The sequence below is a fragment of the Haliotis rubra genome, unplaced genomic scaffold (genome assembly GCF_003918875.1).
Source record: "Haliotis rubra isolate DU_JTF1 unplaced genomic scaffold, ASM391887v1 Scf40, whole genome shotgun sequence".
In the NCBI taxonomy this organism is placed as follows: Eukaryota; Metazoa; Mollusca; class Gastropoda; order Lepetellida; family Haliotidae; genus Haliotis; species Haliotis rubra.
In genome coordinates this window covers 84,093-102,732 of record NW_025767080.1, presented here as the reverse complement: position 1 = coordinate 102,732, position 18,640 = coordinate 84,093, and the positions used below count along the sequence as shown (strand labels likewise).

General features: G+C 41.8%; 1 protein-coding gene across 1 annotated transcript in view; it reads right to left on the bottom strand.

The window, feature by feature from the left end:
* The window catches only part of LOC124287405 (serine/threonine-protein phosphatase 6 regulatory ankyrin repeat subunit C-like), a 41,053-nt gene extending 23,886 nt beyond the window's left edge, over positions 1-17,167 (bottom strand). The window contains exons 1-2 of the mRNA XM_046723939.1: positions 15,487-17,167; positions 1,934-2,124 (exon numbers count right to left, since the gene is read on the bottom strand). Of these exons, the coding sequence (XP_046579895.1) occupies positions 1,934-2,124; positions 15,487-15,918 (623 nt within the window). The 5' untranslated portion in view covers positions 15,919-17,167. The remainder of the gene's footprint in view (positions 1-1,933; positions 2,125-15,486) is intronic.
* Between the last annotated feature and the right edge of the window lie 1,473 nt (positions 17,168-18,640).

Genomic DNA, 18,640 nt, shown 5'->3' with positions numbered 1-18,640 from the left:
TGACATTATATACGCAAAAGACACTTGCTTAGCTAATACCTTGGAATTACACACAGTGTATTCATAGTAGTGAATATACACCTCACATAACATCACAGCAAATATTTCTACAAGAAAAGAGTCCTGAAGATGACAAATGTATCGATGTATAGTATAAGACAAGACAAGACGATGCATCTGCAACGGCATCAGTCATTCTCAACTCTCGCCGAACTTCCTCAGCTAATCTCAGCTAGACTGGTTCGTGCTATTATAAACGCGCCATCACTTTACTAACAGCAAGTGACCGGTCATCATGATCCTGAATGCGTTATCCCAGTTAATGCCACAATGTATATGTGATCCGTGATAGGGTATCTATCTGTGAGGCTTGGCCTCACAACCGTCCTTGTCACCATAACAACTTCCCACATTCGTCTCGAAGCGGAAGGCCTTTAATGTGAACGGAAATTATAAATCAATCCTTGACTTTACTGCTAGAAATGTAAAGCTATTTAAACAGAGCCTTCATCCAGGGACCAAGGAACGAGGGACATTGGACAGGAATCCAACGAATAACAAGAATTACAATGATAATACTCCCGACATAGGAAGCTGGCTTTAACTTCCAAGACTTCTGACTCAAATAGTCATCTACCTTAACGAGCATGTAGAGATCCCACGAGATGCTATATAACGATGGCTGCTCTTCGTATCAGTGCAAGGTGAAGGTCAGCTGAAGGTTTCAGCATCTATGACTGTCAGTACAAGTCTGACCATACACACAGCAACGATTGAAAAGTCGTCTAAAGTGCAGCATGTTGCTATGCAGAGTTACGCCCCTTACGCAAAGAATCCTACGGTCATGTGTTCGAATTCCAGATTTGCCCTCATTCTGATTCCTGATTGGTCAAACCCAGACCCGTTGTCGTGGATGTCACCAAGTGGTACATGTCTAAAACTGCACCTGTGTAGCTGAGCTATTGTTCAATCTGGCGATAATTGTGAATCCTTCCCCCCTATACATATACACACCATGCTCATTGCAGTTCAGATACAATGTAATACACAGGAGTAGCATCTGTATTGCATGCTGTCCCACTATACATGACGCTGACACATAGATGCACCCACATATATCCACGACAGCAGAAGAAACAGCGTCATCTGTGCTGTTACAACGGTGTCTATATCCATTTGGAAATCCTCTTCTTCCAAAAATGTTTATTTTCCAAGTCGATTGTACAGTGAATTATAAGCAACATCCGGTATCCAAATTAAAGCACCTGAAATCCAGTTCAGCATCCTGTGATGTAGGACTTTGTTGCACGGCCGTGGGCCAGTGTGACTAGAGATGCTAACACTGATATCATGTACTGTATGGCGATGACTTGACTGGCTCACCGTGACACGCCCTGTGTTGGTCTCTCCAAGTGTGTCCCAACCAGACACCCATAACCGTCATAGAAAATCGTTAATCCATCCAGTCAGTATTACCAAGCGAGTTCGCGCACACAATGGACATGGTAATATATTATTTTAATGCTCATATAAACTGACATAAACTATTATAGTGGTGTTATTTGAATATTTTACGCCGTGCTCTACGGTCAACAATATCCCGATTATGGTTCCATAACAGATTACTACCCTCAATAGACATGTTGACCTCATTTCTCGATGCTTCTACTGAATAAACATTTTATATTTATAGTCATAATATCATTTTTTCCATAAGCTAACAATTGTGCACCATACATTAAGAGAGATTCAAGGGAACAATTCTGCAATGGAAAAACAGCCAAGAGGAAATCAACTTAACGATTCTACAATGGGCAACCGGCAAGCAGCACCATGCAACCAACCCCAATAGGATTTCATGTTAACAATCGCAATATATGGACATCTATCCCAATAGGATTTCAAGCTAACAATCGCGATGAAAGACACATACCCCAATAGGAACTCGAGTATCTTCAACTTTTTGGTGTACAGTGCATAATGAAGAGGTGTTCTGAGATTTCGCGCCTCTTGAATGTTGACGTCTGCTCCTGCCTCCACCAGGTGGCGCACTATGTCCTCCTGGTACTGCTGCAGAGCAAGGATGACAGGTGGCATACCAAACTCATCTCGCTCATCGGCCAGCTGAAACACGAACACAAGGTTGAGTCATGATATGGCACATATCAGCAGTGTCAACTCAAAATTGAGAAATCAGAAGATGAATAAGATATTCTGATGTGCAAGAACCAAATTCTGTTGTGTAAGAACACAAAACCGAGGGGGAAAGTGTGGGAATGTGTCATCTAAGTGATTACGTTTCCCCAAAACGAGAAACCAAACCCGAAAATCAGATGCTGGTGACTCTACATTCAACCCCTCGATCATAGGATCCAGGAACGCCTAAGGGACGCAACTCTAGCGGAGTGTTGTATACGTCTTTCGATCTTAAAACAGAGGACCGTTAGATGGTCTGTAAGACACTTTCTAATGAATGTGTGGACCGTTGGAAATACTTCTGTTTCAACCCATAATTCAAGCCCCAACCCCCCAGAAATGTTAAATGATAGTAGGTTCCCCTGTCCCGACCGGAAGTGCCTCTGTGGATATTTGCCCATTGCCATGGAGGGTGATTATCGACTGTTCTTGAAGTCCCTAAGGACATAGTCAATGATGGTTTAAATGGACCCAGTGAGAGGATAATTATTGGTTTACGTCGTATTCAATATTCCTATGTTTTTTCCACGCTGGGAATGCAATGGAAGGTTGGAATTTCGATTCCACATCTGTTGAAACGTTGCACATGTGGAAATACTTTCTGATTTTCGTAATTCAAATATATTTATACTTGTCAAAAGCTACCAGGCCCTTCATTTCCTCACCGACACAATCTTCTCGTTGTTCCTTCATTTGTGTGTCCCTTGTGGGTATTAAGGACAAATCAACCTTTAGTACTGTCGCTAAATGCAGCGGAAATCACATCGGGAGATCATGTGAACTGCACGGTGTGGATACTTCTTGGAGGTTTGGCTACAAGACCTCACCAACACTCAGCAATAACCGCATTATTTAATTGGTCTACCACTCCCGACGGCGTAGGTCACGGGTTAGTTTGATCCCCACGGTGCTAGACGCATAACTACCATATATGGAGCTGAATTCACAACCGACTGACGACAATGCTTACACACTGCTCTAACGCCGAATGCTGTCCTTTCTTGTTTACAAATATATAAGTCGATTTCTTGTTAACTGTCAGATAATTCGTGAGCTGATAATGTAAGGATCGGCGAAGATCCGTGTTAGAATTGTTTTCTGCAGCCCATGCAAACTGGGTCAGGACGGGTGGTTAGAGTCGGCGACCTGGTGGCTGCATCTAAACGTATCCCAATTGCGTAGATCGATGCTCATGATGTCAATCACTGGATTGTCTGGTCCAGACTTGATGATTAGTTACACGCCGCTGTCATAAAGCTAGATTATTGCTGAGTGCGGCAAACAAACAAACAAACAAACACAATGATAGAGATGTTTAATTACCAAACTGACATTCTCCTGGACAAAGAGTACGACGTGACGGACACCAGTGACCTCTATGACATTACCACAGACACACATAAAGATCTAGGTTTGATACTTGAAGGATAAGGAAGGAGTCACGGCCTGCTGTCTGTACAATGATACGGTTGATACTTGAAGGAAAACGAAGGCGTCACGGCCTGCTGTCTGTACAATGATACGGTTGATACTTGAAGGATAACGAAGGCGTCACGGCCTGCTGTCTGTACAATGATACGGTTGATACTTGAAGGATAAGGAAGGCGTCACGGCCTGCTGTCTGTACAATGATACGGTTGATACTTGAAGGATAAGGAAGGAGTCACGGCCTTCTGTCTGTACGATACGGTTGATACTTGAAGGATAAGGAAGGAGTCATGGCCTTCTGTCTGTACAATGATACGGTTGATACTTGAAGGATAAGGAAGGAGTCATGGCCTTCTGTCTGTTCAATGATACGGTTGATACTTGAAGGATAACGAAGGAGTCACGGCCTGCTGTCTGTACAATGATACGGTTGAATACGCTCGTCCACATCATCAAACCACGCCGTAGTTGTTGAGCCCGCAATTCCCAGTAATCTTCGTAGGAAGGTCTCTGTGGCGCAACACAACTCTAGCAGTAAGGTGTGTCAAGGCATAACGTGTGGTGTCTTATTGATCTGTTCAACACACAGCTGATTCAGACTCTAGTTTCATACAACAGTTCATCAGATCACTGTTACAACATAGCATCAGAAAATACCGCAATGAAAAACGGACAGCTAACGACTGCCATTCGGCAACTGAATCAATATTCTCAAAGGACGTCTGATTACGCGGAAGAAGAAAAAGATGGGTTTTATCAATTAATATTCCATCGTTTTCAAATCTTGAAGCCCCAGGAGTCGTTTGTTATGGTCTTCTGTCAAATGGATTCCTCATGCAATCGATTCTCGCCAAAAGAACAGCATAACCGAGCAATAAGGTCACCCCAGCCTTTGAATACTCTCAGGAATATGCATTAAACAAGATTCCGTAAAACTGGAAATTACAATTTGAGATCATTTGATTGTATTCCTGTTACAGCACCAAGCTCCGGAGACGTATGTAGTACAGCGGGGGCGTGTCAGTAACGTTCAGATTTCAACCAGCTACATCTTAAGTTCATAGAATCTTTCGGAAATTTCCTCCGATATTCAACGACACGTGAAGATCCGAGACAGATCCGGGTTCACCAGCCCATGCTTGTCGTAAGGGGCGACGAACCAGATTGGGTTGTCAGGCTCGCTAAACTGCCTGGTGGATGTCAATGTACCAGAACCGAGTAGGATGATGCTCGTGCTGCCGGTCAGCAAGTCTGGTCCAGATTCGATTATTTACAGATCGCCACCATGAATCTGACTATTAAACAGCAATCAACCAACTAAACATCCTTTGAAAAATTGTGCAAAGCCATAGCACTCATGAGACAGGGTAGCATCAATCAGTGAGAATTACTGGGTATCAGCATATACATGAATTAAAGCCGAAACTGGCGTGAACCCTGGCGTCTGACTTACATACAGGGAATTAAACAATCTCTCGTGACGTCACAAACAGTGTTATCGTGGTCCTGAGGTATTGAACATATAGTAATAGATAGTAATTGTTCTTTAGGATGGGATCTCCCTACAGATTCAGACAAGGGAAACTACCTTATATGGTCTCTGCTCCCTCTAACTTGTTGACTAACGCTGACTTAACGGCATCGTACGTTTCGACTCAGCGGCATGCACTGGTCCATGTCACACAGGACATATGTACTCACATGTCGGAGCACTCCTGTGCAGCTTTGGGCCGTAAATAAGTACGTTTAGTCAGACTGTGTGAATGGCGGGAACCACCATTACAGCAGGACATGCTTGCCATGTTCATCACTGGATTTCAATGGTTCATTCATATCATTTTCACAGCTATTTTGATCTTTACATCCAATTGAATCTGATTCTTAGGATAGTCGAAAATGGGTATTCGTTATATATTAAGCCACTGGCTTGTTGAACCGGGAACACGATACACCACATAATGAGTATACAGTAATGCAAACGTTAATTGTTTTTTCATGTCATACAAATCCACCAACGTTTTGCAAAGCGAACATTGTCGTACCTCAGATTTCCGCAATATTCTGCCATAACATGATGTAACAATATGTTACATTGGCATACCGTGGTCATCTGGCATACCGTGGTCATCTGGCATACCGTGGTCATCTGATAGGTGCGCTGTAGTATAGACCTGTATATGGCGTGCTATCATCAACTGATGTTGTTGCAGCAATAGATTCTCTTTCTCTATCTATTTCTGGGTAGACATCTTGTTTTGTGTTATATCTGAACGAAGGTACATGGAGCACAACAGTGGTTTAACCACTACTAAGAGGCACAAAGAACCCAGTTGCAACTTGTCCGTTTCTCTGGAGAGAAGAGAAGAGAAAACTACCTCCCTTATATTCCGTATGTTAACCATGATCAAAACTATATCACAATGAGCTTACTCGCCTAAAATGACATTTAGCTTCAAAAGTCGATTATGTCTACATCATGGCTATTGCAGATTAAACTACCGTAGCATCAGAAATCAGACCAGATCCATTACTCTACGAGGACAATGAATTACCATTTCCAATCTGTAGGCACGAACAGTGGCCGGTTTACGGCAGTTGAGCTCTAATGCATCAATTACGTGTTTCTTTGTTCCTATTTCCAATACAATAGGCATCGCTCATATACACATCAAGATTACTGGAGTTTCCACAAATAGCTACAATACACCGAGGCGTGGCCGTTGCAGTTGTCCATAACGCCGGACAATAGGTACTTCTGCAGCAGCGTTATCGAATTGTTGGCTGACTTACATGTCCAATTCTCGGTTTTACCTGGCACCAGTCTTTGACACAACAGTGTTTCTAGCGGTTGCCAAGATGCAGCAACAAGATTCATTATACGGTAGTCCAGTCGACCAAGATCGATACAACGAAATAACAAAACCTTGTACTTTACATCTGGCTTATGTCTCGTGGCTTCTGAAATTTTACTCTATACACAGTTCTTAAGGTACTATTACTCAGTCACTTGCCGAAAGCATCCGTGCAAAATGTTTTCGAAATTTGGCAGTCCGGTTATATGCTGACGAAAAGCGTAAATACCAACAATAAAAAAATTTCCATATTCATAACCAATTTCTGTTGAGGGCACCTCCCTCCCACCATTCCGGCTGACAGGTTCACATTGGTCTAAAGTCTCATTGAGATTTGTAATGTATCTGTAAGTAAGTGTTGCAGATCCGGAACTCCTGGAATGAAAATGTCACGTACAACGATTCCCCACTGGTGTTGGGACACTTATATCATCAATATCATCCTGACCTCCTTGTCACATTGACTGATTCCTCTCATTCACCGGTTACTTTGTATAGCAGATCAATGATGGTATATTTCAGTAATTGTATATTGACCCCTACATTCATTATGGAAACGGGTCTTTCTTCATTTAATGAGATGGTATATTCATGGTGAATATGTGTACCTAATCAATATCATTAGCAAACAGATTTCGATCTGAGCTCATAGTCTGTACACTGTGAATTTTAGTGTATTTATCGGAACTATGTACATAAAACAAAAACAAATAAGGTTTAAAGATTGAACAGTACTTGCATATAACAATACGTGGGTAATGAACAATCACCCACGAGGAAACAAATCGCTGTGCAGAGTTGACACACTTTGGGGGGGGGATTCTAGGATCTTTGGTTTGATTCCCAAATTCAAGCTAGCTATAATCTTCTTTATAAACTTTATGCCTATGATCGTCGGTTTCTCAAACCTGGTACACGTGTGAGATCGGAATAATCTCTGGTTTTCCTTACACATTATGCTGGCACGCCGCGACATAAGTGGAGAGGTGCCACAACTCATTAATATACTCATGCCAATAATGGTTGTCACCCCCTTCAATTTTTTTAATTGGAGAGGGGGTGTGGGCTGGGGTTGGGGGTGACAACCATTATTGGCATGAGTATACATACATCTTTTTCACGAACTCCTGTTGTCATCACTGATTTCCAGTGATACATTAACATAATCTTCATCACTATTTTGTATTTTTACGCTCAATGAAATCTGATTATGTTCTGGCGTTGACATTTCCAGTTGAACCCATATCGTTGTGTGTGTGAGACTGATGGTAAGTCGATACCGCTGTCACAACGGCCGTATCATAATGTGTATGCATATTTCATGATCACAGGCCCTGGCGCAGGTTGTAAATCTTTTGCACAAGTAAAAGCTTTCAAACGAAACCCATTTAGTTAATTCATTTCCTAGTCTTCCTGTTAAGGAACAGATGTAAAGTTTAAATGACAACAAGAATATTTCTCTTTCCAGCATACTGTATTTTCGCATGACCTTGATTTATATGCTCTTCAAAAATAAACGCATATGAGATAATGAGAATATTGATTTTGGAGATTCCAAGTCTCCATTTACATGTGATTTCAGCGTACACAAGAGCACTATACCTAGTAACTATGACCGGTATACTCGCCTCAATCAAACCCAGGGTCACCCGGGAAGTGGCGGACGTCGAAATAAACGGACAGCACCGAACAGCTTTCACCAGGTCAACAGGTTCGATGGCGGTAGTGTGATAGTGTGGGGAGCCATCTCCTACCCGAAGATCTGACTTGTAGGTATTTCATGGGTATCTATGTGTGTACAGCAAATCGGTACATGGGCAATTTTTTCAACTTCACTTTCTTCCGGTTAACAACCGACGGAGGGAGTTGTTTCAAATTGATGACGCTTGACCACAGACAGCTCGTGTCACTTTCGACTAACGTCAATGCCATGGTTTTCCGGACCTCCGGATATGAACCCGACAGGTGTGTACATCAACGTCAAACTACGGCACAGACACATGCGAAAGAAGAATGGAGATTTCCACAGGATTACTCTGACTGACTGACTGAGTTTGGTTTTACGCCGCTTCTAGTAATATTCCAGCAACATCACGGCGGGGGACACCAGAAAGGATTACTCTGTCTGTGCCAAGGATGTGTAGAGCCGAGATAGCAGCACACGGTGCTCACACCAGGTACTTGGCGGAACTCCCCCCAAACCCCCCGCCCCAACTTTAACCTGGACGTACGTGTGACAGTACAAGCAGTATTGACGTCACGTCTACAGAACATATTCAAATTAAATGAAAGTGCAAAGTAAACGTTTTCAAAGTTGGCCTATACCTATACCTATTATGTTAGGGTATTCCTGTCGCCGAATAATCAAAGTCGATTGCTTCCATCAGTAATGACACGACTATTACTCTATCCCCGAAATGTATATCATGTATCTGGCAATCTTCAGTCTGTAGCTGTTTTACATCCTCGGACCGTCGCCTGAATCTTCCTCGCCCATTATAGATACTATTTACATACTATATACATGTGTTAACCTACATACACTGATACCATGACTACTCGCTCTATCAATCATTTAATGGCGTGATCAATATGATAAGGGGATCCCAATGTTTCTGTCAACACAGAGGGCTGCAAATCACTTGGCTCCGTGTAATATAAGGGGTTCGCTCAGCCATATAAAATATGCGGATTTAACAGTTAGTTTACACACAATTAAGAGTTTTATACAAGCGGTACCAGGAAAAGAAATAATGTGCGAGGATTTAGTACACGAACAGGGGAAACGAGACCATGGCACCATATACGTCAACAAACCAGGGATGTGGCACTTCAGGACATATCTAGGACCCAAACCTTTCATCATAAGCGACATAGGAGGCAACTACGGGATAGGGCTGTCGGGAAAGCGGACATGGTTGCATGTGATTCTATCCCATATCTATCTATGCTCACGATTCCAATCACTGGATTGTCTTGTCCAAACTCGAGTATTTACACACCGCTATCATACAGAAGGAATATTGTTTAAAGGCAGGACTAAAAAACACAGTGACTATATGAAATGCCATACAAAATGGTAACAGCAGAGTCTTTGGGATGATTCTGGCCATTGTAAGCAAGACATGTTTCCGCAATCTGCTTATATCAGAAGTGATTCTCTATAACGGTGACAGACCTACTCCTTCAGAAGACAGATCACAGGCACTAACATCGCCAATACACACCAACCCGGAAGTGTCTGAATCCTTGAAGGTAGCTGTGGGTTACGTCTGTCCGATGGTGTGGCTGACTGAGTGATCAGCTCAGTGAATTATTCAACGCTTTGATGGAGACTAATTGGCTTGCCTTGGAACCTAATGCTGCAGCAATGAGACTTTCATTACGCAGTTATTTCTAATGTATCACAATCATGGTGATGAAGACCAAAGATTTGGCTGGTCGGAGTGATTGAAATGATTAATACATGCTCCCAGACAGCATCGCCAAGTGATTGGGGAAACGTATATCAGACAAATAATCAAGTGAAGAAAACGTTATCAACATCTGGTGATTTCGTCAGGCAAATGTGAAGAATGTCCGTAGCATTCCCATTCCGCTAACTTTAGTAGGAAAACCTATAAAATAGAATTACTGACAATGATATGTGGCAATTATTGCATTAATGAATTATACTCATAGAAACGAATAACAGAATACATGAAAGTACAAGTGTTTCTTAATTTATTTCCAGAATTTCACTCACAGTGCAATACATACCTTTTGAAGAAACCTGGAAAAGAATAAAGGAACACTTGTACTTTCATGTATTCCTTTATTCGTTTCTATGAGTATGTCTATTTGCCAAAACACCTTTTCAAAGCCTTGAACCATTTGTCCACCCCTCAAATGACAAATTGTAATAGTTTATTTTAACAATGAAAATTCATAGTACAATTGGCTATAGTCTGTTTGCAGTGGAAACGTACCGATGAATTTCACTCTAAATGAAAAAATAAATCGAATAAAGTGAAATTAAGACTGATAAAAGTTCTTTAACAAACGAACATAGTTTACATCGCTATCATTGGTTTGTATTACAAGGGGGTATGCACATGAAAGGAAACACCGAGAACAAGTCGGGATGGTCTAAGTTAACGCTCATCACGCACCGCATGGGTATGTTCTCATTTCGCCTACATCCCATTTCGCCTACAGTCTTAAAACAACATGTCATGGTCTGTTGACTGTTGATTACGCAATGGTGAACTAGTGGCAAGAGTAGAGACTAAACCACCGCATGTGCATTTGTTTCACTGTTCCAACTACTGCGCTGACCCCCTTGTAATACAATCCAATTATATCTGAAACTATGATCGTTTGTTAAACAACTTTTACCCTAAGTTGAATAAAATTCTGAGATTTAAATGTTCAACTGGCAAGGTAAAATCATGAATATTCCGAATCTTAATTTCACTTTATTTGATTTTCATTTTTGTTTAAAGTGATATTCATCGGTACGATTTAACTGCAAACAGACTATATATTATGTTAACATGGAATTAACGATAAGGGCATATTGCCCAAGTCATGAATGAACGTAACGGGAACGTAGCTTTATCAAGGTGCATGGCAACCAGTATATTTAACACCATGATTCGTAAAGTCTCTTGGAGTTAACATATGAAGTGTAATTCTACATGATTGGATTAACCTGGGGTGTCAAGCTGAGTACATGCAGAAATGTATGGAAGGTATTATATATGGCAGGTCTTTTATCAATGTAGGTATATAACGCTATACAGGTGCCATGTCCACGACACTGATGTGGGTATTATTATATATAGACTCCCCATGTACAGGGATTAGTGCTTGCAGTGTTGTTGATCGAAAACAGTACCTTCACCCCCACAATATAGTAATGTACATGCGAACAGTGTTTGTGTACACATAGATATACATCACATACCTGGAGCACGGTGCATTGTTTGTGTGTGTGTTTGGGGGGCCACCTACGGGGTGGGCATGGATTGTTTGTGTCATGACGTGGAATCCTTGCGGTATGGGGGTGGGCTGTTTGTGTGGGGAAGGTAATCTTTGGAAACACAACAGGGTGGGTGTTGATGGTTTGTTTGGGGAATTATTCTTATACCTGGAATCACTACGGGATGGGGGTGGATTGTGTGCTTGGGGAACTATTCTTACCTGAAATCACTACAGGGTGGTGGTGGTGGTGTGTGTGTGTGCGTGCGTGCGTGCGTGCGTGCGTGCGTGCGCGTGCGTGTGTGTGTTCAAATTACAGAACACTTCCACGTGTAAGACCCATATCACTATGAACTGTCAATCAATGTTGAGGTGACATCTTAAGTTACTGTTAAAAACTTTGTTTAACCAAACTCACTCCAACATTGAGTTGATCTGTTTGATTGGCATTTAGAAGTTGGTGACTAATAAGAAAGTAAGATTGTTTATGGATAACAGCTTCTTTTATTATATATGATGCGACGTTTCGGTATGGATTCTTATACCGTTGTCAAGCAAGTTGCTTGACAACGGTATAAGAATCCATAAACAATCTTACTTTTTTACTAACATTAAGTTTCCTGAAAATATGTATTGGCATAATCGTCAGTATTTCAGTTTCCATATGGTTTGCGAATAAAACATTTTCGAAAACAGAATAAACTTGATGAACATAAAGAATTATCTGGATTTCATCTTCATTTAATTCTTTGATACAACGTTTCGGGGCCTGTTCTGATCCCACCATCAGGTGAAACTAATGAACCAGATTAAAATGAACCAGATTAAAATGCCAGATTAAACTTGGATGAGTGCCTAGATTATTGTCTTGAAAGGCATTCATATTTATATGATTTCTTACAAAATGTACAATTATAACATTGGCATATCGCTTGATGATGCTTTAGGATCTTTATTATCATAGTTATTATTATCAAGGTGAAGGATGTGACAAATACCGTGACCTCTGACATAAGCATACCATGTATTGAAGATTGCATTACGACTTTTAACAAACCGTGCTAGAGACCTGACGCCTGGTGTTTAGAAGCAGCAGTCACACACACGTGCATGCACGGGTTTGTATAAGTGATAAAGTCTTGAATATGAAACTAAACGTTCACCTCACCAAAAGCTTCATCAGTGTCGAGAAGTTCTACTACAGCTACATTTAAATATTGATCTTGAAATTAGTAAACAGAAAAAAAGACCAAAGCTTTTCTCGAGGACAATGTATTCTTGGCAAAATCTTAAGGGGAAAAGTATTTACGTTAATAATTCAGGACCATTTTGTTTTCCATTATGACCGAAACTTAAAACCGATGATGAGACATGTACTTGTACTAGTTCAGTATGTTTTATATATCGAACACAGTCTCCGAAATGAGGTTGAATGGGGCAGCGTTCATCGGGAGTGTACACAGCAACTTACATGCTAGTGTTTGCGTGACTGCACGGCAGACTGCTTGTGTGCGTGCGTGTGTGTGCGCGTGTGTGTGTGTGTGCGTGCGTGTGTGTGAGCATATTTGTCTCTTTCTTGTGGGGTGGGGTGGAGGCTTCAGGCAAGATGGCAAGTAGTAGGTGTACGCGTACATTTGGTCCAATCCAACTTCTGTCTGTTGAAGAGCAAATATATACAGGTGTGTGTTACCTGCTCCAGAATGGTTTCGTCTTCATGATATATGATCACACTAATTTTTTGCCAATATCACATCCTTGTTATTACGCCAAAAGTTTATAAACTAAACAGCACAATAGCAATCATTTGTTCAACACTATATTTAATGTGTACAGAGAAGCAACTATTTCTAAAGTTACACAAACTGTATACTTTTGTCGCATCTGTTTGTTTCCACTCAAATGTGAGTTTATAAGTGAGGAGGTGAAATGGGTCGCGTAAACTATGATCGCACTTGCATAGCTTGTGTGCGTTTGTGTGTGTGTGTGTGTGTGTGTGTGTGCATACGTGCGCGCGCGTCTGCATGTGAGTGTGTGTGCATGCATAAGCAGGACCAATTCTTGATTTTTAAAGAGGTAGTCCATCGAGATTTCATCAGTTTAACCTTGACAGCTAGATAAGATATAGATATATGTCTCGCTGGACTAGCGTGCATACATATATATTGCAAGTGAATTTACACTGCTGAACTTCACCTCTTTATATATATGTACGTATTGTATTTCGAGTTCAGTTAGTGGAAACATATTGGCCTGTATTATTAATTCCGTACATACAAGTCATGCTGAAGACGTAGAGTAGAATACATTATTTGACACAAACAACACATATGTACAACCAGAGGTCACGGTGATACACACACATACACTTACACCATGAACACAGTATGGAATGTGTGGACGGCTATTTGTCCTATCGTACAGAGATAATTCCTGGTTTTTTCACAGTTTACCATGTTTATAGTTGATTAAGATGGCGCAAACTGCTATGTACAGCCAAATATCTTGTCTCTGTTGTAACCTAATTTCGCGAAACACGATTCCAAGCCCCCTAGTTATTGATCTAAAGAAATACAACCGTATATACAAGATGTATGTATTGAATGATAATTGAACGTAACAGTACAAAACGTTCTGCCTTTCATCAACTCAAACGCCTGAGGGGTTACCAAGTGCAGACTTGGTCCGGTATTATGTGCATTCGATATTAATCTAGGCATTTTGGTGGAGCGCATGAAACACAGCATTCACAGTCTTAACAATAGTCATTCAATGCGTCTATTATGTAGCAAGCCAGCACATCCATAACAAGCGCGTCGACCCTCAGTGAGCTCTAGCTTAAAGGGCTGTATGTTCCTGGGTGTCGCCAATCGAAAACCAGCCAGGCAGAGCGGGACATACTACGATATGTTGCTCTTGTTTTTTAGTCAACTTTTCTCCATACATTCATAGCCGTCGGTATTTAGTTTAATCCGCTTATTACAGGGTCCAAGTTGAAAGCTGATTACTCCGTTCTGGTGGCTTGTTTCATGGGAGTTACGTGTTCCAGATTTATGTGCCACAGTGGGTGTTACTGAGTCATGTCTGACTGAATAGGTGTATTTTACCCCTGTGGGACAGACGTAGGTAACATTGCAATGGCCTTTACGACAAAGTATAGCACGCATGGTGTAGGGTAATCATTGACAAGAGTTGAGACCACTGGGCAGTGACAATAAGATCGCGTCCACCGGTCTTAATAATAGTCACAAGTACACAATTAAATTCAACTCAACTTTAGCTCATATGGAATGTTCAACACAGGTTTAACTAAATGTTTATTTGTAAAACTTTGTGTGTAGAAATGAAAAGTTTGAGAATGACGGTTTGTAAATTAAACCTTACTGAACCTATTCCAATGCCTAGCGGGTTACATTGTGGTTCATGTGGGTTATACAACAGAGGTAGTCAGGTATGTTTTATGCTCATCTATATATTGACCCTAAACACACTATGTGTTCATATACCTGACGTTGAATTCGTCCATCCCAGCGCTTAAAGATTTAATCCCATGAGACTGCTTGTGTGGAGGCTATGTTTGTTACGTATGTTTCTGATCGTTACATACAGTGGACTGTCGGTGGAAAATAACTCATCACTGCCATATCAAAAGCTCGAAACATGCATCAATACGGTCGCTAGGTTCAGTCCTGTCCTCTACGATATCGGATTGGAACAGGACATTGCAAATATCGCCAATTGTCAGGAATCAGCTAGACCTTTCCATTAGAAAGCACCCAACTTCCGTGTTATCGATTCCCTTCACACGCGGGTAGAGCAGACTGCTGGGTTAAATGGTAAGGAAGAGATCGGAGCACAACAGAGCCGGCGGTAATAGCTTGGTTATTAACAGAGCAATTCCAGGCCTCCATTTCCCTCATAACTCACAATACGATGTAAATAGTGTTTACCGATACCATAACAGCATACAGTGTGTACCCAAACACCGTGACAATCGACGTGGAGTGTTTAGTTTATGCAATGAAAGTACCAAATGTAAAGGTGTACATACCTGAGGCCGCTTGTCGAGTATCACTTTCACATTATCAGCGCTACCGTCCTTAATCGCCACCTGTAAGGCGTTAATCCCGTTTTGATCCTTTTGTTTTGGGTCTGCCCCTGCTGACAGTAGTATTGCAGCCAGGTTAGATGTACTACAGGAGACTGCCCAATGGAGGGCTGTGTGCCCTTCCGTAGTCTTAGCCCTAACGTTGGCACCATTCTTAATCAGAACCAAACAACACTCTACGTAATCCTCCTCCTCATCTCCATCACTCTCCTTCAACGCTTTGGCACAAAAAATCAGAGGAGTGGTCCCATTCGGTTCAAGTTCTTCGTTGACTCTCTGGGCGACGGCTCGCGGAGGGAAGTCCTTCAGCAACTTATTCAACTGTTTCACGTTCCCCTTGGAGAGATATTCCCGCAGTTTACTGCGGGCCTCCATGCCTGAGTCCCCGGGACGGTAGACGTTAGGTACCCTCACACCCACGTGTCCAGCACTCCTAGAACACGGGACCAACCCTCCGTGACCATAACACACCGTCTGTGGTGGGGACGTAAATATTGACGAGGTCAGGAGTTACTAAGACGTGCTAGTGGATCTCTATCGTCCCATTCAGTCACCGAATGAATTCACTCGGCCTCTATCAATTGTTGCCGCCTGACTATCCGACAACAAGGGTTTCAACGAGCGAGTGATCTAGAAGACTGTTCATGTGTGTGAATGTCTGTGAATCTGTGAAGGATTACCTCCCGTGTCTGAAGTTCTAATCACACTGGCCAATGCCCTGAACATTCTTTCACGTCCGAACAGTTCTAAACAGTTAACTAAACTAGCGATGAGCATCCGAGTCGATACTTTCTATGTCCAATCCAGTGTCAGAGATATGGTATTCGTGTATCAGATTGGTTGTCTCCTGTGCTAGGCAGAGTCCCATGTGGCTGGAAACATGTTTTCCCCATTGATCTGCCCCTGTTGTTACCGATATCACAACACCACATGCCAACTCACAGATTCGGTTTCAGCATACTTCCACAGACGGCAGTTATAGGTACACATCTGTGTGGACCAGCAGTAAATGAGAGTCCAGTCGTGATGATATGAAACAATATGTCACAGCGCCGATACAAAATCCACACAACAATAACAGCGCGAGATGCTATCAGCTGTATCTCCTAGCATCTGTCGCCAACATGTCCCATCACTGTATCTCTAGCACGTCCACCACAACGACCGTTCTCACTCTTCATTAACGCAGGTATCATCGGCGTCAACAACTACATGGATGGTCTTCGGTTGATAGGTGCGTAGCAACGACAGCAACGACCTTAAAACGCACTAGCGGCAAGGCGGGTACACTTGAGAAGTTCCAAAAATCAATCAAATCTTGCAGGAGAACTCTGCCTGTACAAGCGCTCCCCCTGGAATCAATCAGCAGTTATCCACTTCAAATAATTCATTATATGGATCTCACAAGTGATGGTGAGATACGGAAGCGGGACCTCCGTTAATTCCGCTTTACACTCACGCAAGGATAGAAGACAATTCCAAACCTACAAACACTTCCACTATTTTTGAAGAGCATTCACCACTCTAGGTCTTCCATCTACCAATTCAGTATAACGTAATCCAATGTCTTTCCATCTGTGTACCCCTATTGCCAGTCCAGCAGAGGTTTATAGCCCCATAAAGGAAGCTCTGGTGATCATGATCGAGGGACTTTAGAAGGTACAGTCAGCATCCTTTGAGAACTCCTCTCTCACTGTGGCCGAGAAGACGCTGGGTGTCTTTCGTCCTTCAGTCAGTCGGAAAGCTCCTTGCCAAACTCAATCTCATTTTTCAGGTGAACCTAAATAGAAAATTAGCAGCTTGTGATATATAATGAGAGTTACTGGTTGGTTGAACTGTGCACGTTGATAATCCCGCTTAACACTCTTAAGGTAGGATTATGGCGATTATGACACAATGATGCATACAATGTTAAGTCATAATTAGATACATTGTCCGTACAACAGATTTTGATACTCAAGATTGGAACAATCAATATATTTGTTTTCACAACTGTATTATGTTCCTAGTATTAAAAGCTATTTCACACATTAGGTGATATATTCAGAAATACTGTAATTCCCTAAAACAGTTAAATATATACTGAACAAAAAGATGTATTGATCATGAATGTGTTGGGCGATGTTTTTGTAGTAACGTACAATGTGTGAAGCCCATTCCTGGTGTCCCCTGCCGTGATTCTCCTGGAATATTGCTAAAAGCGGCGTAAAACTAAACTCACATTTTTAGTAACGACTAAGCACACAGTTTTGTAAATTTATTCCTCAAAATTTCATGGCCTCTACCTTCTTTTCGTCAAGCATATTTCGTTTAAAAAAGGAATGTGACTTGGTTATTGTTAGAATTCGAACATTATGTAGTTTCGCTTGTCACCGGTCCTCACAGCCTCTGTTTGTCTGTTGTTTAGACCTTCAATTATTTCATGAAAAACATCACGGAACATGCCACTGCGAGGGTGTGTAAAAACATTTAAACTGACTGACGGAATCAATATCCCAATGGAGACGCCGCTGCCCAAAGTGACAGTTTAATATTCCACGTGTAGCGTAATACTGGTTTCGTGCGTTGAAAGCCATTCGCATCGGTCGTAAAATATTGACATAGAATCCCTAGAGCAAGGCTTGTCAAGGACTTTGACAACCTTTAACATACTTGTACACTGCTGTCGACCTTCAAAGCAACATATGAAGACTGGTGTTGAAGCAGTTGGGTGTGCAGTCGTTGCTGTACTTACATGTGTCAGTACATGAAACTATGTCCTTTCATGGAAGAGCCTGAATAGTGAGGATCAATAATGACAGTATGTAAGCACACGGACGGTGTTGATTCTGGTAATGGCTCGGTTGTATTCCATACCTTCATCCTCGGAGTGATAAATAACGGCTTACAAGTAACTCGCAGATTAGATGAATATAGTATTAGGGTAAGCTAATAGCACTTTCTAGTGGATTCTAGTAAACGGCCCTGACCTACATGATGTGCTGTATGACAGAGCATGTGGTAGTAGAGGAATTCACACGAGTATTGATTTATATAGGTAACATGTGACATCAGCTGGCGTGTCCTGTGAAATATTTTTGATTCATCACGGGGGTAC